The sequence below is a fragment of the Coenobita brevimanus genome, chromosome 56, assembly GCF_032717465.1.
Source record: "Coenobita brevimanus isolate Jiangsu-jjx chromosome 56, ASM3271746v2, whole genome shotgun sequence".
Taxonomy (NCBI): domain Eukaryota; kingdom Metazoa; phylum Arthropoda; class Malacostraca; order Decapoda; family Coenobitidae; genus Coenobita; species Coenobita brevimanus.
The window spans coordinates 36,627,164-36,654,513 of record NC_137009.1 but is presented as its reverse complement, the minus strand read 5'-3'; the positions used below and the strand labels follow the sequence as shown (position 1 = coordinate 36,654,513).

The following is a 27,350-nucleotide window of genomic DNA, read 5'->3' as shown; positions in this document are numbered from 1 at the left end:
ACTCAACAAATAAATCACACTGTCTTGGCTGAGATTCAAACTTAGGTCCCAGCACCCTAAACACGCACACGTTACCACTGAGCCAAACAGACTATCCCCGCTTTGGCTATGGGCAACACGGGAATTTATAGACCCCATTACAACCATGTCATTATCGAAACCTCTTTTCCCACTTTGGGATGGGGTGAGGTAGGTTCCACAGAGTAGTTAACGAACGTTATTTCTAACCCCTCCTGTTGGAAAAGTTTCTCCTAACCTCAGTTAGTCTGCATAGCAAGAATAAACTGTAAAATACACCATGATTGTGAAGATGTTAATATATATTGTACATAGCTATCAAGAGAATCCCACAAGGCTAGTCTAAAATCATACACTCTATCTCATTCTCAGCTGCCTGACCACTTGAGGGGGTGTTTGTGGTTTTAGGTGATGCATCTAGTTTGCTGGTAGGCTTTTTAAAGAAGGAAGCAATCGAGGTCTTGGGTGGGGTTGTTCCTTCATCCTGCCCCCCCTTCTGCGAAAACACTAAACTCTTTCTTTTGGCTCCTGGTTTACTCCTTGTCGTCTCTGTTGGTGTTTTTTGTTCTGAGCTGGAGACATTGGGTGATATTTCCGAGACACCGCTATCTGGGCTGCAATCTACCTTGGGATCCTGCTTGGGTGTTGAGGTAGAGGTGGTTGGAGATGATGATGGTGTCGATGAGGTGGCTGCAGCATTTTTGGCCGAGTGGGGTGTAATTTTCTTCGTAAATGCCATTATGGAGAGGTTCTTCGGGGTCTTGGGATCTGTCTGTGATTTTGAGACTGGGGTGGTTGCTGTACTGTGAATACTGGAACCAGGTGTGATTTTCTTCGTAAATGCAGTGATGGTGGGATGTTTGGGGGTCTTTGGGGTTTTGTTTAAGTTGTCTTCCGCTGAGGCTGCCGGCAAGTCGTCTGTTATCTTAGGTTTGTTTATGTACGTCCAGGAGTTTGGCAGCGGTAAGTCGGCCACACCGTACTTCTCTCGGATGTCCTTAGGCACATACCTGAGAAGAAAATGCCATTCCAGTCAATAAATACCAACAATTACAGTATCATCACTATTAATCAATCATTATCACTACTATGACCACCACCATGTTTACAGCAAGAGTGGCCAGGTGCTAGACTCCTTGTGACACTGAGTGAACAATAAACCTGAATCATCCCTTGGAATTAACCCCCATGGGCCATATCTGGCTGGAGAGAGCATAGCTGGGGGGGGAAAAAAAAAAAAAAAAAAAAAAGCTGACTGTAGTCCTCTATATTTTTCCATACACGGTTATTAATATTACTGGATGTTCTTATTTATTCATTTATACAACAAACATCTGTATCCCGTGTATGGTTTACATCAATGTAAAAACAGTTTTGACATTTTTTTTCAGCTTTGTCCTCAGTACAATACTGATTTTCTTTCTTTCATATGGTTTTACTGAAAATATGTCAGAAAATTATTTCTCAAGATTTTTTTATAAATAAACAATTGAAAAATGTCCATCCATCCATCTATCATCCAATCCTACGTTGCCCCACGAGGAGCATAAAAGCCCGGGGCTAGGCAAGTTAGTCCTGACATTTAAGATGGGAGAGACCAGCCTCACTCATTCCTGGGTGGCATTAAGTGAGCAATAACCCCAACCACCCCTTGGATATAAACCTGCACCACCTCAATCCGATTGGAGTGCTGCAATTACCCACTAAACCACCAGGCGTCATAATTTGGTTATATGGATACCACCCAGTGTAGTAAATGGTTTCCTGGTGAACAGGAAACCATTTGGCTTGTCACTCAGTGTAGAGTCACCCATAGGCAGAAGGAACAGGAATGAATGAAGGAAAGAAAGACAAAAGAGGGAGTGTAAAGTCATCCGTAGGCAGAAGGACGAGGAATGCATTAAGTAAGGAAAGACAGAAGAGGAAGGAAGGAAAAGAGGGAGGAGAGGAAATGGCAAACACTTGAGAGTGCCATTACATCGAGTGAGTGGATGGTGAGCGCCCCCACCTACCACGTCATACGAAGAAATTAATTTTTTATAAGCAAAATGGCACTTTCTGGGACTTATATCAACTCTGGCAGCCCAAGGATTAATCCACAAGACCACCAAACATCCGCAAACGATTATATGGTTACTACCCACTGGAGTAAATGGTTTCCTGGAGTGCAGAAGACCATTTGGCTTGTCACTTATTGTCCAGAAGTCTCCTGATGATAGCAATACAATGAATGAGTGGATGGTAACTTGTAAACAGGAGAAAAAAGTCTGGGAAGAAGTTAACAAGATGATATATGATCAAGCCAATAAAAGGCATGAGAACTAACCACATCATTATGTTGTGCATGGGTCCTCTCTCTGGACACTTGCGCCAGCGTCCCAGTTCCTTAATTTTGGCTTCGGTCTTTGCACGAGAGACGAACCGATCACCTGAGGATACAAAATGAGGTCATACTTTCTCTTAAAGGAATCCACATATTGAGCCTGCCCACTGGACAGGTGATGTTTTCTATGGACTGAAAGCTAAACAGAATACCAAAATCAGATAAGTGCTTCCCAACACTTGCAGTAAACTGTTAAAAAAAAAAAAAAAAAAAAAGGTACTGCTATCTGTAATGATGTGTGTCTCAACTTAGATTTGTGTGGAAGGCTGGTGGTGGTGGTGGAGGAGGAGGAGGAGGGCAAACTTTGGCATGTTCACTGCATCAAGCAATACATGCAATATTTTATACATATATGCAGAATGAAACAATGCTTAAACTATTATATTTTACCACTGTTACCTGTTCATTCCTATTATTAGCTTTAGTAGCTATGCTGTCTGACACATTTACAAAATATGCTCTGACCGCCTTCCTTAGTGAGGGCATGATGGATGCCCTTTATAACACTAAGAAACATGACTAAAATTTCCTCTCCTACATAATGGCTGGAAAGCTTTTGATACCTTGGCAAATGGTATTAATAAGAAAATGGTTGTTATACTGATATGAAGGGTTATTACTGCTTACCTTTTTCTTTATTTTCCTCCTTTAAGTAGTCACAAAACTCCCTTGAGAGGAACATTTTGCGGTTGCGATTACCATGCACAAGACGAATCAAGCAAGGCACAGCTGCAAATGACAAACAAGTCAAAATTCCTTCACTACAATAATACCTTTTTACCCCTTCAATCTGGTGACAATTTCCCTTGTACTCACTATACCTCCAAACAATTTTATGAATTTTTAAAAGTGAAAAGTTAGATATTGCCTTTGTTAACCCCTTTACCACTATAGATCTGTTTTAAGCTGAATCAAATCATTGGGCTATAGCATGAATAAACATAAACATAGCTGGGCTGAAGAAGTTAAACTAATTATTGCTATCTCTAGATGTCTCTTCAGCTTAGTAGAGTCTCTAAACTGAAGAGATTATATATAACTTTATTAAAACCCTCCACTTCAGCTTCCCATTAAGCTGCATCAAACTATCTGTTCAGCAACAAGGACAAAAGAAAAAGGACATCTTCATACTGAACAAGTTCAGAACGACATAAAAATAATTAACATCCCAATCCTCTATCCACTAACAAATGAGATGGATAGCATTCAAACATAGGACTTTGAAACTAATAAATAAAGAAACCATCAACTGAGTGTCCAGTGCAATAGGCCACACAGCCATTCAATTAAACAAACCTCTGAAAGTCTCTGACCCACTTTGCAAACACTGAAAAACATGATAAAACTAAGCTGAGGGACATTTACATTTTTGAAGACATTGTATATGCATGCATGTGTAACCCCCTTTTCACCTGTTGATGGAAATTATATACATGTGATCATACCAGGTGTCATCTACCACATCACCAAGGTCTGTGAATAAGTTTTTGAATGGCTATACTCTTTTCCTATTGCAAACTCCTAGCACAGGGCTTTGAGTTACAATTCAATGTTTTCCTTCTCCCAGACCAGGTGCCATCTATAGCTAATGAGTCCTGTCAACCCTAAGGATTGGATTATATCTGTGTTGAAGAGATACATATGTGCAGTAATCTCAACCTGGACTTTGTGTAAGTGTGGTTCACTTCCCTGCCTAGGGGTTATGTGCATGACTGGCTACTTTCTGGCCCCTCACCACTCTTATGGTGGCACCTTCCAAGGACAAAGGTAACCATTCATGTCCTACATACCAAAATTAGAAAAATTGTAAAACGTGCAAGAATACACGTCAGGAAATACAGTATCATACTAAAAAAAAAAAAAAAAAAAAAAAAAAAAAAAAAAAAAAAAGGGCAATTTGTTGGTATTAAAAAGATGGTTTTCATCATCAACCTAACCCTACTGATGCAGACAAAACGACCTTCATAAAATCTTTTGCTATACATCAATCTTTTTTTTTAATTAACTGCTACCAAGTTCACAATAAACTACAGAAAACTACCTCTTACAGGCCCATTTCTATCTATAAAGCTGAATAGCTAGTTTCTCAATATACAATCCCAAATGTATGGATGATGATGATGATGATGCTGTTGTCAATGATGATGTCGATGTTGACGATAATAATGATGACAACGATGCTGTTGTCAATGATTATGATGATGCTGTTGTCAATAATGATGATGATACTGTTGTCAATGATGATGATGCTGTTGTCAGTGATGATGATGATGTTGCTGTTGTTGATGATGATTATGATGATGATGGTAGACAAATGTTATACTCACCATCCTCTGGGAAAGTTTTCAAGTATTTAGCCTTTTTGTCATCAACACTTTCATCATCTGCATCATTCTCCTCCGTCCCGGCCATCCCACCACCCCCACACAGATTGGTGCTGATGGGTAGCTGGCAGAAGGACACTGCTTTGTAGGGGAGCAGCACTCGCAGCAGTTGTTCGTACACTGTCAAGGTGAAAATAAGTTAGACTATTAGTACATGTATTGTAAGTTTTAACCGATTTGCTTAGTACAAGTATGAAGATCAATGCACTGTACACAGTTTTAGTGCATATATAATCAAAAGACAATGTACACTTGGGTCAGAAATTATCTTTACACTGTTGACCTCTACATACGATGTGAACGAAATGTATTTTATATAATCCTCATCTGTATTGTTGGTATGCCTGAGTAAGATACAGACACATGCAGATGCCAATGAGATATACATATATTTGGCAATATTGATGTATAAGGCTGCAGATTTTCAATGACGTTAGTGTAAAGATCATTTTTTAACCGAGTGCACACTGTTTTAGTGCATTTAACTCAAAGGACAATCATAATCACAGTTCATGATTTCAGACTGTCTCAGTGCTCCTAAAAAGTATCATTATTCGATCCAACTCTCCCCCCCCACCATCTTCTCTGGACTCTACCTCACTTAATCTTTAGGTGAAGAAATGGATCTGGATGATGATAAAAATGGTAAATGTGGTGGGTACAATCCAGAAATGGGAAAATAGGAAAGTATGAGGAAATAAATGTACTAGATAATAATGGTAAATGGGGTGGGTATAATCCAGAAATGGGAAAATAGGAAAGTATGAGGAAATAAATGTACTATACCCTCCATTCATTCAAGCCTTTTACTGCTAAAATCACACTCAGTTTCCAAATTACCGACCATACCTCCAACCATAAGTCTTTAAAATTTACCTGAAATATCTCCCATTCATAATTCAGGCCTTTATTCAGCTGAAATCTCTCTATTCATCATTTAAGTCTTAAAATTCCTCTATCATTTATATTCAAACTTGGCCTAAAACTGCCATCTCTCCATCTTGAATACAAAGTTGTAACAAGAGATTAACACTAGAATGTGATGCTAGTCACAAAGTAGTGGTAGGGAAAGGATGGAGAGTCACACCACCTTTTCAGCCACTGAGCTATGTGAAGCAGTAAAACAATGAAAATCTGTGCCAAGTTAAGGTAAAAGAACCACAGTTATGCCCCACCCATACTTGAATTAATTACCACACTTCCATTCATTCTGGTCTCCAAAATTCTTCAAAAATTATAAGCATACCTTCAAAATTTTATTTAAAAAAAATTCCAATCACATATCCTGACCTCCAAAATTATAAATTCCATTCATTCATCACCGCTGTAATTATCCTGACCTTATCCTCCCATCTAAGAGTGGGATGAAGTAAGACTTAAATAAATACAGGTAGACCCCGATATACGATAACCCGGCACAGCGATGAGGGTAGAAATACCACCCTACCCAGCCGAACGATGACTAAACCCCGGTATAACTTTTTTTTCCCCCTTGATTTTGATGATATTTTAGACTTAGTTTTGTGTTTAGGTTGATTTATAAACTGTTTTTAGATTTAGGTTAATGTATTTTAGTCACAGGTGGGGTGAACATTGTCATTCTGGGGTACAGTTTACTTTATTTTTTATTTATTTATTTATTTATTTTTTTTTTTCATTATCATCCGGACCTCCTTTTCCACCCTAGGGCAAGGTGCGGAGTAGCAATGTCTAGACAGCCCAAATTTGCCAAATCCAATGGGCCATGCTTCCATTCACTCATCATTCAAGCCCCCGGAATCCTGGCTCTAACGGATACGCCAAAACATTCACCGTCTTCTGTAGCTTCACATAATCGTATCCGATAGAGTCAATCCAGACGCTGCCATGTTAAAAAGGGGTGCCAAAATCCCTGATCATGCACTTCTCCTCACAACATTCATCCAGCCAGCTCGATCTCCTGTCAGTTCCCTAGCCTCACCGACTTCCAAACCTCTCTTCCTCACACATTCATCCACCATATCTCTCCACCTTCTCCTTGGCCTACCTCGCCTCCTCCCTCCTTCAAATTCACTCAGAAACACCTTTTTCACCACTCTATTGTTATCCATTCTCTCCACATGACCATACCATCTCAGTACACTCTCTTCGATTCTGATGTCCACCGACTTCCGCACTCCGCATCTTTCACGAATCCATTATTTTGTTTCCTATCCACCCTCTGTACTCCATGTACAGTCCTCAGCAGTCCCATCTCCACTGCTCTTACTCTTGACTTTTCATTTTCATGCCACACCATAGTCTCACATCCATATGTTAAAGTTGGCACTAACACTCCCTCATGTAAGCCTCGTGAAGCTGCAACACTCAAGCCTCTGTTTCTTATCAAGGCCTTCATTGCACCAACTACTTTTCTTCCTTGTGTCACTCTACTTTCAACTTCTTTTGCACATTTTCCTCTATTTTCTATCATTGTACCCAGGTATTTGAACTCTTACAAATTCCAGTCTCTCTCTATTCACTGTTACATCAGACTGGGAGTCTCCTTCTCTCTCAATAACCATCACTTTACTCTTTTCTACATTTATTCTCAAGGCATGACGCTTACAGACATCAGCAAAACTCTGCACTAGCCTACCCAGTTCTTGTCCAGTACTTGCAAGCAGTACTGCATCATCAGCATACAACAAATTTGAGATACTCCATCCATCACTATTCATTACCAACGCCATCCCTCTCTCTATTACTCGTGTTTTTACTTCTCTCATCACCCCATCCATATATATATATTGAACAACCATGGGGACATCACACAACTTTGTTGCACACCCACACCGACTGTGAACCATTCACTTAGATGCCCATTAACCCTTACACATGCTTCAATACCATCATAAAAACTCTTGATGACACCTAGCAGCTTACCCTCTACACTGTACATGTGCAAAAACACAATCCTTCTCTGTCCACTTTGTCATATGCTTTTTCCAGATCCATGAATGCCATTAACACCTTATGGTCCTTCTCACAAGCCTTCTCTACTATCTGTATCACTGCAAATATTTGGTCCACACATCCTCTGCCACTCCTAAAGCCAACCTGTTCATCACTCACTACTTTCTCTCTTACTTTCTCTATAATAATTCTTCCATATACCTTCCCTACCACACTCAACAAACTTATGCCACGATAATTCTTGCATTCACTTCACTCACCTTTATTTTTGCACAGGGTTACAATCACAGTCTTTTTCCACTCTGCAGGCACAGTTTCACTCATCCATGCCTTCTTACGTATCTCCAACAAGCACTTCATTCCACTCTCTCCACTACACTTAAGCATCTCTGCATACACCTCATCAACCCCAGATGCTTTCCCATTTTTCAGCCGCTTTACAGCACTCTTCACCTGTGCGAGTGTCACGTCTCCTGGTACTGCATTCCTTCTCTGCATACCCCCCAAACCAATCATGTTTACAGCCACTCTGCTCTCTCTATTCCCATTCATCAGGCTTTCAAAATATTCTTTCCATCTGGTCCTTACTTCATCTCCATGGGTTAATAATCTACCACCTACATCCTTCACACCATCACATTTCTTTCCACTTTCACTTCTACATTTCCACACCTCTTTCCAGAATAACTTCCTATTTTCAGAGTAGTTTGCATCTTTCTTCCCAGATCCTCATTTACTTCCTCCTTTTTCCTCTTCACTAGTCTCTTGCGTGCTTCTTGCTCTCAACATATTCAGTTCTTATTTCAACTGAACCCCTGTCCTGTAACCACTTTAGCTACTTCTTCCTCTTTTCCTCCACTGCTTTCTTTACCTCCTCATTCCACCATGCCATACCTTTCTTCTTTGTTGTTACTCTTGCCACACCAAACACCGCTTTAGCATTCCTAACTAAGCAATCCCTATATACATTCCACAGGCTGTCCAGATCCATTTCATTCCAATTTAGTAATTCTACCTTCTCCTCTACTTTGGTCCTGTAATCATCTGCCATTTCTTTGATCCTCAGCTTCTCAACTTTCAGTCTTTCTCCCTGACTGCTCCTCTCTCTCCTGATCCACCTCACTCCTCTCAGCTTGATCTTGCATACAACGATCATATGATCCGACAGACCCCCACATCGTCCTCTCACAGCCCTCGTATCAGCAACCATTCCCATCATCGACCTCTATACGAGCACGTAATCAATCAGGTTTCTTTCAACATGATCCCCATTCCCTCTATACCATGTATATTTATGTGCATTTCTGTGTTTGAAATACGATTTACAAATGCACAACCTCCTCTCCTGACACATATCCTTTAGTCTCTTCCCATTATCATTTTCTTCTGGTACTCCATAACAACCCATTATGTCATCCTCAGGACCAGTACCTACTCTTCCATTCATACCCCCCATTATAATCACTTTATAGCTCCTGGGCATTTCTCTCACTACTTCACCCAGCTCATCCCAAAACCGGTCTTTCTTTCACTCCCGTCCTCACACAATCACTACCACTTTCACCGTCTCAAACTTGAACTTGACATACATACACCTCGAGCTGACACATTTGTAGTCTCTCATTCCACTCTGCCACATCTCCCTCATCAACAAAGCAACTCCCTTGCATCTTCGTCGCCCATTCATTCCCGATCTTACACATTTCACACCCACCCACTCCTCCACTTCACACCCTTTCATCTTCGTTTCACACCATGCCATCATGGCCTATCTCGCACTCTTGAACACATTCACCACTTCCACCTTCTTGCTCTCCTCATTCACACCTCTCACATTCCACCAATGCTGGGAACGCTACCAATAAAAAGTAGCGGCGCTCCCATTCCCATTACTAGCTCGAAAAAGTAGTGGCGTTACTGGTTTCACTACTTGATACAAAATGTAGCAGTGCTCCTGCTACTTTGGATAAGAAAAAGGTAGACAAAGGAAAGGTTAACGAAAATCTGTGATACACCAATACACTATATACTGTTTCCAATAATATTAGTCAGTCTGAGTGGTTATGTTGTGTACCAGTAATGTCAGCATATACTTATAATGAAGAAAATATATATATATATATATATATATATATATATATATATATACACACACATGTCGGTGTCACTTTAATGAAGCTTAGAGCCGAAGGTACAGGAAAAAGCTACCGGTACAGTATTTACTGTATAACGTAATGTTCTTTTACACTGTTACCTAGTATGCCTAATGAAAGTAACACGTAAATAAAAGGCAAAAAAATGTGGCCTACCATTGATACACATTACAGTAAGGTCCCGGGTTACGTCAGTATCGACTTACGTCAATTCAAGGTTACGACAGTCGGTCCGTGAGTGGAAATTTTAAAATATAAGAAAATAAAGAAAAAATACATAAAGAGTGGGTTTTGAAGTGTTGCTAAGTACCGCGAGATGTCTCTGGCGTTTTCCCGCCTCACTCTTGACTACCAACAATCGCTCTCAGTCTCACTGCTACCACCGCCTGATACAGTGATACCGTCATTTTCTTGTGTTTTTCGCCATCCTGATTCCAAGATGCCTAAGAGACAGCTTCCTGGTGACCATAACGACTCCAAGAAACGCAAGACCATCACATTACGTGAAAAAGTCGATATTATTAAGCGTAATGAGAAAGGAGAAAAGGCATCAGCAATCGGGCGTGCGCTTGGGATGAGCCGTACTACCGTAGCTACCATCCTCAAAGACAAGGAACGTATCTTGACTCACGTTAAAGGTGCAACTCCCATGCAATCAACTGTGATTACCAAGCAAAGATCGGGACTGTTGATTGAGATGGAACAGATGCTAATGCTGTGGATTGAGGACAATAATCAACGGTGCATGCCTCTGAGTGAACAGTTAATCTGTGAAAAAGCACGCACACTCTACCAAGACCTTAAGAAAGAAAAAAGTGAGGAAAGTGAGACCAACGAGACATTTGTGGCATCAAAAGGTTGGTTTACTCGTTTCAGGGCTCGAGCAAACCTAACCAGCAAAAGAATTTTCGGAGAAGCAGCCAGTGCAGATGACGATGCAGCAAAAACATTCGTTAAAGAGTTGGAGGAGTTGATTGAGAAGGAAGGCTACATTCCAGAACTTATATTTAATGTTGATGAAACGGACTAAACTGGAAACGAATGCCTAACAGAACCTATATTGCTAAAGAAGAAAAAACCATGCCAGGTCACAAAGCATCCAAAGAGCGCCTAACGCTACTTTTGGGAAACTGTGCAGGCGATTTCAAGCTCAAAACCGCTACTCGTGTACCACTCCGAAAATCCAAGAGCTCTTAAGGGGATCCTTAAAGCTAGCCTACCAGTTCATTGGAAAAGTAATTTAAAGGCTTGGGTGACTAGTGCAATTTTCATTGACTGGTTTTCAAAGTGTTTCGTGCCAGAGGTTGAACGGTATTGTGCTATGAAGAATCTGCCATTCAAAGCTCTTCTTATTATTGATAATGCTCCTGGTCATCCTTCGAGCCTGACAGAGTTGCACCCTAATGTAAAAGTTGTGTTTATGCCACCAAACACAACATCAATCCTACAACCCATGGACCAAGGTGTAATAAGAGCTTTCAAGGCTTACTACCTGAGAAAACATTCAGACAGGCAATACGAGCAACAGAAAATGGTAAAGTAACACTCAAGAATTCTGGAAAGATTTCAACATCTATAAGGCAGTTAAAAATATTGGAGAATGTTGGGCTGAAGTGACTGAGACAAATATGCACGGAGTGTGGAAAAAGTGTGCCCTAACCTCGTAAATGACTTTAAAGGATTTGATGAAGACAGTATAAACGAAGTCAAGCGCAACTGTGTGAAAATTGGAAACGATTTAAATCTGGACATAGACGAGAGTGATGTACATGAACTTGTTGATTCACATGATCAAGAGCTGAGTAATGAAGACTTGCTATACCTAGGAAAGCAAATGGAAAATGATGAAAAAAGTGATGAGGCAGAACCGCTAAGACAGTTTAAGATTAAGGAAATGGCAAATGCTTTCGACTTCCTAGAAAAAGCAATGGCTGCATTTGAAGATCAGGACCCAAATGCAGAGAGGTTTGCCAAAGTGTACAGGGGAATTGAGGATGCAGTGTCCTGTTATCGTCAAATCTATGACGAAAGAAATATGCCGCCAAGCAGTCTTCAATTCTCCAGTTTTTCAAAGCGAACTGAACACCGAGCCACAACTTCACCACCAGTTGCTACCTCATTCTCATCGTCAACCCCCTGACTCCCTATCTTCAGCCCCCGGACTCCCCTGCTTCAGCCCCGGACTCCCCTGCTTCAGCCCTGGACTCCCCTGCTCCGGTCCCTGACTCCCCTGATGCAGTGCCTTCCACATCGCAACCCCAGTAACGAGTCAAGTTGATGTCAGAAGGTATGTAGTGACACATAGTATGCATCTTTTATTACAGTACCATACAGTAATCGGTCATTTTATCACTGAAATAATTTTGCTGTCCGAGTGAGAAAAAAAAAAAAAGCCATCAAACTTGATGTTAGAAATGCTTACATTATCGTGCTGGTAATGATGTTATTTCATATTTTATGGCAGTAATTTACAGTAAACTTTATTGTATGATGAAGTATGAAAAGTGCTTGAATATAGGAATAAAATGTGTGTTGGCAGTGTGCACATGTGTAAGGACGGGAGAGTGAGGGAGCGGCAGCCAGACTCAGTTGTGGGTGAGGCAGTGGTGGCGTAACTCTGCTGCCATGACGATGAGAAGTGCTGTTACCGCAGCGAGTGCGGTACTGTGACGAAGACTCTTAGCTAGTACAACTTAGATTTTATTCAATAAATATCATCAGTTCAAAAGACTATGTTTCTTATACATACCTGTTATAAGATTATTACATGTATAGTATGCAATGTATGGTTGAAAAATCTGTAAGATGCATTGCGGTAAGCATAATCATACGACGTACTGTATAAAACTCGAGTTACGTTCAAAATCGGCTTACGTCATGTCTCAGGAACGGAACTCTGACGTAACCCGGGACCTTACTGTATATAGATTATATTTTCGATGATACCTATTTAAGATATGTACGAAAATGAAAGTAAAAATGAACTGGGGCTTTCTTTTAAAGGCTATTTATAAAAAAGCAATGTTTTTTTCCATTACTTTCAACTGAAAGTAACATACTGTTACGAAACAAAAACGTAGTGAGTAAGAATTAGTCTGGAAGAGGGTGGGGGAGGAGTGGGAGTTAGAGACGGGGATGGTTAGAGGTGTGTGTGTGTTGCCTACATCTAGCTGACATCCTTATTTATCTTTACTTAATTCAAATGACTGATATCTAACAAGCAAACTCCTGTCTAATTATTGCACATTACTAATAAATAATAATGAATAAGCTACTGATGTAGAACAAACATCTTTAATTGACAGAATTGACGAAAGTATTATTTTTCGTCATTAATAAATAATGTACAACCAAATCGTCAGCATATCTGTATGTACTCACCGACTCCGGACCTGTATTCGTCGCGTGAGTAGCGAGGAGCGCGGTAATGCATGAGTACAGCCAAAAAGGAACGGCGCTCTCAGTTCTGCTACTGGCTAAAAAAAGTAATGGCGTTACCACCATCGCTATTAAAATAATAGCGTCGCTATTCCCAGCTTTGCATTCCACATGGCCATGCGAATCTGCCCATTTGGTTGGGGCCTTGGGCAGATATTAGGCCTTTTGAGGCTCTCTGAAACGACTGCCATGATTTAAGTGATTTTGGATAGGGGAATCGGGGGGACACTTAACCCTGCCAGAATTCCCGGTTATATGGTTACCACCCAGCATAGCATGTGGTTTCCTGGGTACAGGAAACCATTTGGCTTGTCACTCAGTGTAGAGATCAAATGGCACCTCTACACTGGGTGAGTGGATGATGGGCACCCCCACCTACCACAGTTTACTAGGTCTGATTTTTTTCCAGATTTATTTTTGATGATTTTCAGATTTTATTTTTGGGTTTAGGTGAGTTATAAATGCTTTTAGGCTTAGTTTAGCTTGTTTTAAAGCTATCTGGGGGTCTAGGTTAACTAGAAACTTGTTTTTGGACTCATTTGGGTGGGTTTAGGACTTGGTTGGGGAAAACCCAAAGCTCAAAAACGCATCCCTATACTTTACATGTTAAATCTACCCCGAGATACAATACCCACCTGTCGATGGGTTTTTACTTAACCAACTGCATCATTAAACTGGGGTATGCCTGTATATCTAAACAAATATATTAAATAACCACGCATGAATGTTGAAGGGGTTAAGAAACAAATAAATAAATAAAAATCTATGAAGGCAGAATGGATTACAGATATACAAATACAAATAAAGTATGATGGTGGAAGAACTGAAAAATATAAAAGTAAAAATAAAAAATTATGAAGGTGCAAGGACTTAAAAATGTATACAGAAAAACAAAAGCATATGGATGTGGGATAGGTCTAGTTTCCAAAATTCTACTAAAGCCCCACCAACCATACTTGGATTATTATTAGCATCAGCCTCAAAGCAACAGCCAATCACACGCGGCTTCAGCTCTCGGGTTTTCTTCTTCATCTCCTTGTCAAACTCTGCCTGTTTTTGCTTCAGCTTCATGTTCCTGTCTCCATCACCCTGTGGATAAAAAATCACCCATTAAAACTATAACGATGAAGCTAATGTGGAAGCTTGATAATCCTAGCATCCCATAAAATCATAGAAACCAGACTTACCCGTTAGTAACTACGACTTCCCTTGAGCTTTGCGCAGTGGCAGTATCGTAACCAATGAGGTCTTGCCTAAGTGACGTATTTGTTGCTGCTGTATAGCTCGAATTGGGAAAAGTTTCAATACCATCTCAGCACTTCTGCGGCACCTCGGTTTGCGTTACCTTTCCTAGAAGGGTAGTCAAGTCGTACCCCACCTGCTCGTGGTGACCTCGCAGACACCCTGTTTTTTTTTTTGTTTTTTTTTCCATTTCTGTTTTTTGTGCTTTTTTTCCTTCGGTTTTCTTTTTTCCTCCTAAATTAGGGTGACACAAACGGGGGAGGCGCTACCAGGGTTTTTCCCGGGTAGTATTGTATATACGTTTTACTGTTGTTGTCATTGTGTTTTTTTTGTTCTCCTTTATCATGAGTAAACAACACCAGTGCCCTCACTGCAGTAGGTCTGTAGCAAAAAGTGCACAAGCACTGAAGTGCGCCTACTGCAGCGAGTGGATTCATATAGCTTGTGAAAATTTGGATGCAGGCGACTATCCATTCATGAAGAGGAGCCACCAGCTGGGCTTTCGCTGGCTGTGTAGCCAGTGTGTTGCACCAGCAGACGAGGTCTTGGCTGGTGGAGGAAGTAGTACCAAGAAGGAGTATGAAGATAAAGTTATTGGGCCAATCTTTCAAGCAATCAGAGACATATCAAATAGACTGGAGGCACTAGAGACCAAGGTCTCATCACCTATGGCGGTCACACAAGATCAGGCCAAGTCATTTGTGGATGCTGTTCGTGGGTCTCTCGTGGGGGGAGGGAAGGATCTGCCTGGGGGCGTGATTGAGATCAGTGCTCATGGCCAGAAAAAAGCCATTCATAGTCAGCATGTACTGATTGTGAAACCAGAGAGTGGCGCTAGTGCCCTGACAAATCAGATGGGACCAGAAGACATCAGAGGTGTACTTAACTCGGTACCGGTTGACGGCTGCCTTAAGACCAAGGCTGGTGAGCTGGTAATGAAGTTTCCGTCAGCTAAGGCCAAGAGAGAAGCAACTGGGGTGCTGACTGATCATTTTGGCTCTGAGGGCACTTTTTGCATATCAGAGCCAAAGAAAATGTTGCCTAAAATGACCGTGACAGGCCTTTCCTCTTCCTTGGATGACTCTGACATCATCCCAAATATTCTGAGAAAAAACAATAAAATTAAGATGCTCGTTGATCGAGGTTGTACCCTCAACCTTCTCTTCACAAGGACAAGGAATGACACCAAAACTGCTGTCTTGAAGATGTCGCCAGAGGTGAGATCCTCCATTGCAGAACAGGGCAATTACATCTATGTGGATCTTACAAGATGCCGCGCTTTCGATAGATTCTGGGTTACACAGTGTCATCACTGTCAAGGCTTTGGTCATACATTTGAAAGATGTTCTAGGAAAAGTGATGAACCTAAATGTGTCTTTTGTGCTGGAGCCCATAAATCTAAGGACTGTAGTAACAGAAATTCTCCCAAATGCATCAACTGCTACTCTTTAAGACAACAAGATGCTAATTCAGTCACAGGTGGTTGCCCATTTTGCTTCAAGTAGAGAATGTCCAATTATGATTTCTCATAGGAATAGATTGATTGAGAACACCAATTTTGACCATTCAAAAAACTGACTACATCCCTCTTGAACCAGTTAAGGATGGGTCTTTTAAATATTCGTTCCATCCGTAATAAGATAGACTATATTAATGAAACCCTAAATCAGCATGAGCTTGACATATTGTGCTTGACTGAAACCTAGTTGTATGAGTCTGATATCGATATTATTCGTAATGCTTTGCCTAAGACACATTCTATTATTAGTATTCCCAGGCCTGCTGCTGACTATCCGGGAGGAGGCGTAGCATTCATCTATTCGGCAGCACTTGCAAACGTTTCTCTCATTGACTCAGACCTGACCCTATCATCATTTGAATTTATGGAAGTATTAATAAATTTCCATCAGAATACCATTAGAATTGCAATTGTCTATCGACCAGGTCATCCGGGCAGAGATCGAGGTTTTATGGAGGAGTTTGGGCAGTTTCTTGAAGGGTTTTCTCTTAAACCTGGAGGACTTCTTGTTTGTGGTGATTTCAATTACTGGGTTGACAGTCCAGAGTCAAAACCATTTTCTTCAGAATTCCTTGAGTTGATCACCCAGAACAATTTTTTCAATCATGTGAGTAATCCAACTCATGTCTCAGGACATGACCTTGACTTGATCTTGTCCCCTGTTGGTTGCAAGCGCGTATCAGATGTGGAGGTTGACTCATTTGACCCCCTCATCTCTGATCATGCTCTGATCACTCTTTGTTTTGGTGTCCCGAAATCCCCTTCATATAAAAAGGTCATCAGGTTCAGAAATTACAACAATGTTGACCGCCAGTTGATGTGTTTTGAAATTGATCAACGTTTAAACTCCATCGATTCTTCAAGTCTTTCTTCTGGTGAATTGGTTGATATTTACAACTACGAGCTCAGGTCAATTTTTGACCATTATTGTCCTGAGGTAGTAAAAACAATCACTGTACGTGATAATTCTCCGTGGTATGGTCCATCCATTAATTCTTTGCGTAGACAACGTAGAAGGGCAGAGCGTGAGTGGCGCTTGCAGCAGACTGAAGTAACTCGTTTGTGTTATGTTTTTGCGAGAAGAGCAGTCGTTCACACTGTAAAAGCCCAAAAGGCAAGGTATTATCAAAATAACGTTGATTCATGTGATGGTGATCAAAAAATATTGTCTGCAGTTGTGAACAATTTGGTTGGTCGGAGGAATGTAATTGTTAAACCAACTTCTTTATCTGATGCCCAATTGGCTTCTGATTTTGCTTCATTTTTTACAAGTAAGATATCTCGCATAAAAAGTGATTTAGATAGCAGTCCTCCTAGTGAAGCGTACTCAGTTGACTTCCAGCCACGGTGCACCGGGGATCATTTGCTTTCAACATTTCATCCACTGGATGTAAACAAAGTCAAATGTTACATCAGAGAACTTAATAAAACATTTTGCTCACTCGATCCATGTAACATGTCACAACTGCCTGATGTGTATGAGCATGCTGCAGACTTATCTGCAACATAATAAATAGATGCTTCTTAGAAAGTAATTTTGTGCAGTCTGAGAAACGTGCTTTGCTTAGGCCCCTAATTAAGAAACCTGGCCTTGATGTCGAGAGCATGACAAATTATCGTCCTGTCTCTAACCTGTCTTTTTTATCCAAGATTATTGAGCAGGCCATACTCGACCAACTCTTACCACTACTGGAACACAACAGAGTTGTTCCTGTTGTTCAATCAGCATACAGAAAATACCATTCGACTGAAACTGGACTAACAAGGATTCAGAGCGACTTGGTGGCAAACACTTGTAGTGGGATGTCCTCTCTCCTAGTTCTTTTGGATCTGTCTGCAGCTTTTGATACAGTAGATCATAAACTATTGTTGGATGATCTGTATTTTTATGGCATTCGTGATAGTGCCCTTTTGCTCCTTAAGTTGTATCTGTTGGACAGATCTCAGAGAGTGGTTGTTGATTACGCTAGCTTTGATTCTGCTCCTCTTCTATTTGGAGTCCCTCAAGGATCAGTTTTGGGTCCAATTCTATTTACTATCTACCTAAGTAGTTTATCGTCTCTACTTGATGCTCATGATGTGTCCTATCATTTTTATGCTGATGACACCCAGCTCTATGTTAAGATGTCAGATATCAACGATACTAAGATAAAGTTTGAATCTCTAATGTCTGATATTAAGATTTGGATGGCTAAGAGGAAACTTAAGCTGAATGATGGTAAAACTGAGATCATCATCATTAGAGGATACAGAAGGGGTGATGACACTGACAATGCCCTGGCTTTGAACATTGGCGTGTCACAGCTGCATCCAGTCAGTTCTGCTTGAAATTTGGGTGTTTATTTTAATTCTAAGTTAAATTACAAAGAACACATTAATCAGGTTGTAAGAGGGTGTAACTTGCATATCAGAAATCTGTACTCTGTGAGAAGATTCCTGAATAGACAGTGCCTCTTAATATTGGTCCATGCAGTGGTCTTGTCTCGTGTTGATTATTGTAATTCACTGTGGGTTGGTCTTCCAAATAATATACTAACAAAAGTTCAGTCTGTGTTGAACAGGGCGGCACGGCTTATCTTTGGTCTCCCCCCAAGAACCTCAACTACCCCGTTTCTGATTGAGTTGCATTGGTTACCAGTAAAGTCTAGAATTGAATTTAAACTGTGTCTTATTACATTCAAGGTTCTTAAGTTTGGTGAACCGAAGTATCTTGCTGAATTGTTAAAACTCCCATCGACACGCCCGGGTGTGATGTTACGCAGTGAAGATGATTCCTTGCGTCTTGATGAGCCAGGAGCCATTCACCAGTCATCTTTCTCTGATCGTTCTTTTGCATATAGAGCCCCTAGATTATATAACAGATTGCCATTGTCCATAAGACAACTCTCTACTGTTGAATCCTTTAAGAGACAGCTGAAAGCCTTTCTTTTTTCAAAATGCTACGACCTGGAGAGAGGTACTATGACGGATGATTATAGGGTTTAATTTTTGCCACTTTCATGTATATATGATGTAGTTTGTATTATATACAAGAAATGTCACAATTCTTGTAATTGTAAAAATAATGTATGTGTGTCGAGCGCTAGTGAATTCCCAAAAGGTAGAACTGGCGCTTTTGAGAAACAAAAGGCCAGATTATTATTATTATTATTATTATTACTATCTTCAGATAATTTTATTCAATTCAGGAGACACTTGACATACAGTTTTCAACAACCCTTTAACTAAAAGAGGTCTCTCCTTAGCTAAATCAAATAAAAGTACTTTTATATGTTGGCTAGTATGGAATTTTAAAAAGACACCCACTGGACAAAACGGTTAAGTCACACAACAACCAGTCAGTCAGTGACTAATTTTTTGATAAACACTAAATTTTCAACCCCAATGTGACTCCATGGTTTCTTCATTGCTGAATAAATATATAAGTATATAAAAAATAAATTTAAAAAAATAAATAAATTAGATGTACCCTCCTGCTGGATTTCTTATCTGCTTCACCTTATTACTTACTTTTACTTCCCTCTCTTTTCCCTCTATCTTAGTCTCTCCCCCCTCGCCTCTCTCCAGTACTTTGTATTTCGCCTGTTACCAACATCCTCACAATGCAGCACACCTCACGCACCTCTCACTTAACTTTAATGAAGAGAGTTATGGGAGCACACAGATGAAGTGACCAATTTCCTGCAATCGACTGGGTTTACCTCCAGACAAGATTGGCCACAACAGCAATGACAACCACCCACATCCTCATCTGCACAAACTTATCCTTCTGGTCCATCTGTTCCTCCTCTTGGACTACCATTCCATCTTCCTCACTTCCTTCTCCCATACACTTCATAACTATAAAGGCTTTGTACCTGAACTTCTTAACTACCAATACTGTACTTCTATTGGTGCTAGAGAGGGATGCCTTCAAGTGGCGGCACTGATATGACCAAGTGATGAGGTTGCCCAGCTATACGAACATCCCCTCCCTATTCCCCAGAAGGAGGATGGACTGTGAAAGAAGGGTACTTTTGACATGATGTCCCCCAGATTCATGTTGAGATCAGTCTGGGGTTGCAACTACTGCTACTTCTCCTCCTCTTACTCTTCCTCACCTGCACGATGTCATCCTTCTCCTGCTCCATCTCTTCCTCCTGGTCACTCTTGGCCTCGTCATCAGAAAGGTAGCCGTGGGGCACAAAGAACTCGTTGTCCACCTCATACTGATCCTCATCAGCCTCCTCCTTGTCCTCACCCTCAGAGTCACTCAGGCTTTCACCAGCCTCCTCCTCTTCCCAGTCATCATCGCTGTCGTACTCGTAGTCAAAGATAGTCTGGAGTTAAAAGATCTCAGATTAATTCCTTCTGTATCATGTTGTCTAGTCTTTCTATTCTATTTGTGCTATTCCAGGAAATTCTATTCAATCTGGTGATCTCTTCAAACTTGGGGAAGTAGGCATCAGGCGGTTTATTAAGTGGACTCGTCTGAAAGAATGCAAGCAGAATCCAAGGGTGAGGCAAGTAACAGTTTGATTATTTGAATTTCACTGAAATTTAATTTGCTATCTTCCACACAACCCACCGACATACTGATAACAACATTATTCCACTTCAGAAAGAGACAGCCCTATCTTGTCTTTAGCACAGTATGGATCGTGAGCATTAGTGGAGAAGCAATATGTGAAAGTGTGTCACACAGGATGACTGCTGGCCTGCAAAACATACACAGGTCGACAGTCTATGTTTTACCCACATCCGCACACCTCGCCCTAAATCACATAGTAAGCAACTACTGATACTCTTCCTGTCACTCACAAACCTTCTAAACACAATCTTTAGCACAGAGCCTTTAAGTTGACATGACTGTTCTTCTTGCTCCACTAGGCTGGGTGTCTGTATTCACAGAAAAGCAGCAGCCTGACATGTCCTTGGTTTTACACACAAAAGGATAGTCACATATACACAGAAACAGAAATTAACAGCCACAAATAAACATACACAAGAAAATACATGTTTCCCTCTCTCTCATCAACACAAACACATCATCCTAAAAACACATCTTTAGCAAAGGGCACTCTGTTTTCTTTCCTCCAAACATCTCGACACTCACATCTTTAGCAAAGGGCCTCCTGGCAGAAACAACCTTGCTCCTCTTGCCCCATGTGCCCCAGTAGGCCGGGCGTCGGTTCTCACAGAAGAGTAGCAGCTTGGGACGCCCTCGATCTTCCATGGGTTGTGACTTGTCCCCAGAATTTTGCATCACACCTCCTTCCACCAGCTCGCTGATTACTGCCTCCTCAGGATCCTCTTCTTCCTCTTCTGTATTGGTAGTTTATTTTTCTAATTTATAGCTTAACGCTTTTCATGTAAAATACTTAAATAATAGCACACTGAGAAACTATAAAAATGAAATACACATAAATAAAACCTGGATAATTATAAAAATATAAATTATGAGAAGACACATGGAAAATCGGTGTGGCCCATGTTGTACAATAGTTCTCCCACTTTTGTGATTTCTCCATTTCTGAAGGCTTCGTCTCCCTATCTCTTGGGTTGCAATGAGTTATGATGAATTGTGAATACTAAAGAACCAAGTACACAGTGTATAAAATGCAGCCCAGTCCAAAGAAAAGTGAAGGAAGAAATCTAATTTAATATCCATTCAAGATGCCTACATACACTGCATTTAGAAGACCCTTCAATGTTCTGGACTATGGAAACCTACCACCAGATCCCTGTGCATCAAAAGAATTATATGGGAAGGGCAGGTGAGGGTGGAAGTTTCATCTCACTGTACGGGCCCGGACACACTTGCCACCAAATATGTGATAATCAAGAGGAAACGAGGCTCAGCGGTCCATCCAACGTTCAGACTCTAATATTGAAGCAGCTCTAACTCGGTGCTTCGTTTTGTCATGTCGATCACATGTTCGGGGGCAAGTGTGTCCAGGCCGTAACCTATGCAAGTGGCCCCAGTGGACGCAGGCAGGTACTAGCATGAACTACAGTGATGCAGAACCCCAGGCTGCACCAGCAAGCATTTGGTGTGGACGTTTGCTTAACCTTCGGGATGCATATCTACAACAATGACAATAAAGGCATTTTCACATTACAAGCTCTTAGCCTGATATACCTCAAAACAAATGCCATTACTTTTCAGTATGAGTCAATAAAGTCTTTAGAATATTACAACTTTCTCCACACAAATGGTACTGTATATCCAGGGGACAGTCAAATCAGCTTTACAACTTGCAATTAATGTAAGAGGTAAGTTTGTCATTTAATGGGGCCTAGAGAGAGAGAGAGGAGAGAGAGAAACATAATCAGGAGTAACTACCATAAACTGGGGGAAACTGTTAATTTGGCTTTAAAGGTGACATTGTAACTTTAATACAAAATTTTTTAGTAAGCAACAACAGATGATAATAATAATAAAAAAAGGAAACAAGGAAGAATGCCATTTATTACAAGAATTTAATGACCTACTTACCAATTATTTCTATGTCATCATCTGTATTCTTGCTCTTGTCTTGGGGAGGGAACGTGCATTGTGAGGAGCCCTTGACATATCCATCTCCATTTAACACTTCAAGATAACTGGTGCTGAAGGATGTATTAGGCTCGGCAACACAGGTGTCCAACTTCGTGATCTGCTCTGGGGTCAACTGCATCCTCCGGTGTAAGGGTGCCAGTCGCATGTCCTCCTTTATCTGTGAGTGGAAATAAACATGATGATCTTTGTAGCTGTAGCTCTAAAATGCAAACCCGGTGGATTGTAGGTTTAATTTATTCTCCTCCTACAGTCCACCATCCTCCTTTTGGAGATATGAGGTAGTTAAAGGATATTGCATACCCACGCAGCCACAGGTCGTACCCACTATAACGATGAGATGCATTTTGGAAAACCCATCGTTGGGCAGGGGTTTTGTTACACGGATCGTTATGACATAGATATTGTAGGGTTGAGTTTGGGAATCTTGGGATACTCCCAACCAAATCCAAAACCTACCCAAATGAGTTCAAAAGCAAGTTTCTAGCTCACACAAACCTGCAAATAGCTTTAAAACTGGTAAACTAAGCCTAAAAGCAATTTATAACTCACCTAAACCTAAAAATAAAATCTGAAAATCAAAAATAAGTCTGGAAAAAAATCAAACTTGGTAAACTGTACTCCAAAACGAATGTTCACCTCACCTATGACTAAAACACATTAATCTAAGTCTAAAAACAGTTAATTAATCAACCAAACAAAATTTAAGTCTAAAATATTATCAAAATCGGATTAGAAAAAAAAAAAAAAAAAAAAAAAAAAAAAATCAGATCAGCAGGGACTGGCCACTGATAGGCATGGAAAAGTGTTAATTTTTTTCAAATTACTATGGTTGGGTACTGTATAGCAGGGAATACCTGTAGTTATATAGGTGCCATCTCATGAAGGCATCCATCTCCTGCACCATCACCATCCTAACCATATTAATCACCATCATCTTAACCCACTGAGCTCAGAGATGCCTTTTCCATTTTGTTTTTGCTCTTTCCTTATGATTTTGTTTGGCTCTGGATAGACTATTGAACTGGAGGAGTTAAGTAAAGCCTGAAGATACCCACTGAATACAAGAAGCCCCTCCTAAGGTGTTTAAAACTGTTTGATAGCAACAAGAATACACCACAAAGAATGTCAACAACTAGCAGAGGTATTAAGAGCTTATCATTGTAACCCTATTTGCCAGAGAGTGTGTGTGTGTGTGTGTGTGTGTGTGTGTGTGTGTGTGTGTGTGTGTGTGTGTGTGTGTGTGTGTGTGTGTGCTCTTCATTAATCATTCAACGATGGACATTTTATACTCACTCTAAACTGCTTAAAAAGTCCCTCCTCAATCGTCTCCTCCTCTTCACACTCACGTTTCTTGGTAACAAAATAACTGGCAAATTTGTTCTTCAGTTTCTCATTTGCTCTGTTCTTCTCTTCCTCTGCTTGTTTCTTTGCCTCCTCTTTCTTCTGTTTCTCCTCCTCCTTCCTTTGTTTTTCCTCTTCTTTTCTCTGCCTCTCCTCTTCCTTCTTTTGTTTCTCTTCCTCCTTCTTCTGTTCCTTTAACTGACGTTTGGCTCTGTAAGAATGATAATAAATAAATGTAAACCGAAAATCATTTTATCATCCTAACCCAATCCCCTCCCTAACAATAGTATTATCACCATCATTTATAAACCCAACCCTATTCCCCCCCACAACACATAAAACATCAAAACAAAGTTAAAATGACTGCCTCTGGTATGTTTGAGAAATCACCACGACTGACAGTTCATTTGTTATCACAGATGACTATACGGTACTCAGAATGGGGGAAAACTTCTCCAGTGAGGGGGTTTGAAACACTCAAGTAACTCCTACAGTAATGTGGTGTATTTTATGTTTGCCTCCATCACACTTTTATTCAGCAATGGAGTAGCAATAGTAGCTACAATCCCAAGCCCATCTGAATGTGAACTTAATGGACTGCAGGATGAAGATACCTTTCTCAGGCAGTCCACTACCCTCCTTTTCGGGGGTAGGAAGGAACCTGAGATATGTTTGTATTGCCAGGCAGCGGAGGCACCCAGTCATGTCAGTGTCGTCACATTAAGGCATCCCTCTTCAGGACCTCAGCACAGGAAACACCAGTATACTGAAGTTACAGAAGGCTTTCACGGAATTCTCCAAAACACAATACAGTTACCTCTCAACTAACACGAGTTTAAAAAACTCGTTTTCGTTTTAACACGAGCAAATATTTAAGGAGATATGTTCAACTAACAAGGGTTTCTCAATTTAATGCGACTTTACACGTACGTGATGGTTTCAAATTAGCCGTGCGCGCCTTGGACAATCCCAAGCTGATAGACCGTGTGTGGCACTTTATGCATAAATACAATTTTTTATGTCTGTTGCTTAAACTGGTTTTATTCGAACTATAATATTCGAAAATGAAGTTTGGCCCCATTCTGAGCAAGCTGGCTCATTTTTGGACAAAATTTGGCCAGGAAAGTGATGGTATATCTAAATTGTTACAACTTGATGCTGCAGAACAAAAAGAAAACCACTCAGACCAAGATAGAGCAGTTCCTTATGAAGAAGACAGAATACTTAAGAGAGTTATCTTCAACACCAGTAGCACGGGAGTCAGAGGAAGAAGGACAACAGAGCAAGGAGGGACGACAAATTTAGGGTGGGAAGCGGCGGAAGGTGGGGTAGTGGGGTAAGGAGGGACAGCAGCAGACGACGAGTGATGCATAGATGAAGTGAGGCGGTGTGTTATTATTGCTTGTGACCAACTTACTGTAATGAAAATGTTGCTTTTACTGTAGTATTTTTATGACCTACTAATGCATTAATAATGCTGAGGAACTTTCACAATGCCGTGAATAAAGCAGAACTGAAAGAGAATCCACATAAAAAATGAAAACAGTATGTATTTGGGGAGAAGTAAACAACGCTTCGGTCCAACTAGGGCTTAAATGTTGTTTATTTCTCCCCAGATATACTGTTTTTGTTTTTTACGTGGATTTTCCTTCAAATTAATATTGTTGCTTTTAAATTTAGAGTAGCATAACTCCCCAAATGGGCAGACTTTCCCAGAGTCCAGGAATGTCACCCCCAATATTACCATTGTTTCTTATGGGGAAACTGTTATTTAAAAAAAAAAAAAAAAAAAAAAGTTTTTAACACGACCTAGATTACTAGTGGAGAAGGGAGAAAAAGTGAGCAGATGGAGAGAGAGAACACTTTAAGGAATTGTTGAACGTGGAGGATGGAAGTAATTCCGAGTATAAGTGGCTGGGGAATGGCTGGGAGAAGAAGGGAGGTGAGAAGACAGGAAGAAATCGGTAGGATAGAAGTTCTGGAAGCAATGAAGAAAGTTAAATCAGGGAAAGCCCCAGGAATTGATGGAGTGTGTGGTGAAATGCTGAAGCATGGGGGAGAGATAGTAGTAGAATGGATGTGGAAGATGTGCAGATTGGCCTGGGAGGAAGGTAGAGTCCCGGAGGATTGGAAGTCAGGTATAATTATTCCCTTGTACAAAGGAAAAGGGGAAAAAGAAGTGTGTGGTAATCATAGGGGCATTTGTCTTCTTAGTATAATAGGAAAAGTGTATGGTAGGATACTTATTGACAGAGTTAGAGAAAGAACAGAGAAATTAGTTGGAGAAGAACAGGGAGGCTTTAGGAAGGGAAGAGGTTGTGTAGATCAGATATTCATTCTCAGATCTTTAGTGGAAAAGTTTCTAGAGAAGGGAAAGAAGTTGTATGCGGCTTTCATGGATTTGGAGAAAGCATATGACAGGGTGGATAGACTAGGATTGTGGAAAGTGTTAAAAATATATGGAGTAGATGGGAAGTTGTTGAATGCTGTGAAGAGTATGTACGATGGTGCGAAGGCTGCAGTGCGTGTGGATGGTGAACTAAGTGAATTTTTCTCTTTGAAAGTTGGGTTGAAACAGGGATGTGTCATGTCTCCATGGTTGTTCAATCTGTACATGGATGGGGTAATAAAAGAGGTACAAGGTAGGGTAGTGGATGTTGGAGTGGCCCTGGTGAGAGAGGATAGTGTTTGGAAACTCCCTGTACTGTTGTTTGCAGATGATACTGTGTTGTTCAGTGAAGACAAAGGGGAGCTGCAAGGCTTGGTGGATGAGTTTGAGAGAGTGTGTAAGAAACGGAATCTAAAGGTGAATGTAGGGAAGAGTAAAGTGATGGTCTTTGAGAGAGGTGAAGTCAGTGAATGTACAGCGAGGTTGGATGGTGAGGAATTGGAAAATGTGAGTACGTTTAAGTACTTGGGTAGTGTGATGAGTAAGGATGGAGGTTTGGAGGGTGAAGTGCTTGAAAGGGTACAGCAGGGAAGAAAGGTTGCTGGTTCTTTGAAAGCAGTGATAAGAAACAGGGAAGTGAGCATGGAAATGAAAAAGTTACTACATGACAGTATTGTGATACCAACTCTAACATACGGAAGTGAAGCTTGGACGTTGTTGGAAGGACACAAGTCAAGAGTGAGAGCCGTGGAAATGAGTTATTTAAGAGGAGCCTGTGGAGTCACATGGAGAGACAGGCTGACGAATGAGGATATAAAGGAGCGTTGTGGTGTTGATGTGGATGTGATAGGAAGCGTTATGAGGAACACACTGAGGTGGTTTGGCCATGTGGAGAGGATGGAGGGTCAAAGACTGACGAAGAGAGTGTATGTGAGTGAGGTGGAGGGGGAAAGAGGGAGGGGGAGGCCGAGGATGAGATGGAGAGGTATATGAGAGAGGGGGGTGTGA

At 40.8% G+C, this 27,350-nt stretch overlaps 1 protein-coding gene across 1 annotated transcript in view; it reads right to left on the bottom strand.

Annotated features, from left to right (window-relative positions):
• Positions 1-305: 305 nt before the first annotated feature.
• LOC145401769 (uncharacterized) overlaps positions 306-27,350 on the bottom strand; it is a 28,115-nt gene continuing 1,070 nt past the window's right edge. Inside the window, exons 2-10 of the mRNA XM_080273947.1 lie at positions 23,906-24,164; positions 22,550-22,769; positions 21,167-21,375; positions 20,172-20,390; positions 14,267-14,399; positions 4,729-4,905; positions 3,029-3,130; positions 2,345-2,447; positions 306-1,028 (exon numbers count right to left, since the gene is read on the bottom strand). Of these exons, the coding sequence (XP_080130073.1) occupies positions 356-1,028; positions 2,345-2,447; positions 3,029-3,130; positions 4,729-4,905; positions 14,267-14,399; positions 20,172-20,390; positions 21,167-21,375; positions 22,550-22,769; positions 23,906-24,164 (2,095 nt within the window). The 3' untranslated portion in view covers positions 306-355. The remainder of the gene's footprint in view (positions 1,029-2,344; positions 2,448-3,028; positions 3,131-4,728; positions 4,906-14,266; positions 14,400-20,171; positions 20,391-21,166; positions 21,376-22,549; positions 22,770-23,905; positions 24,165-27,350) is intronic.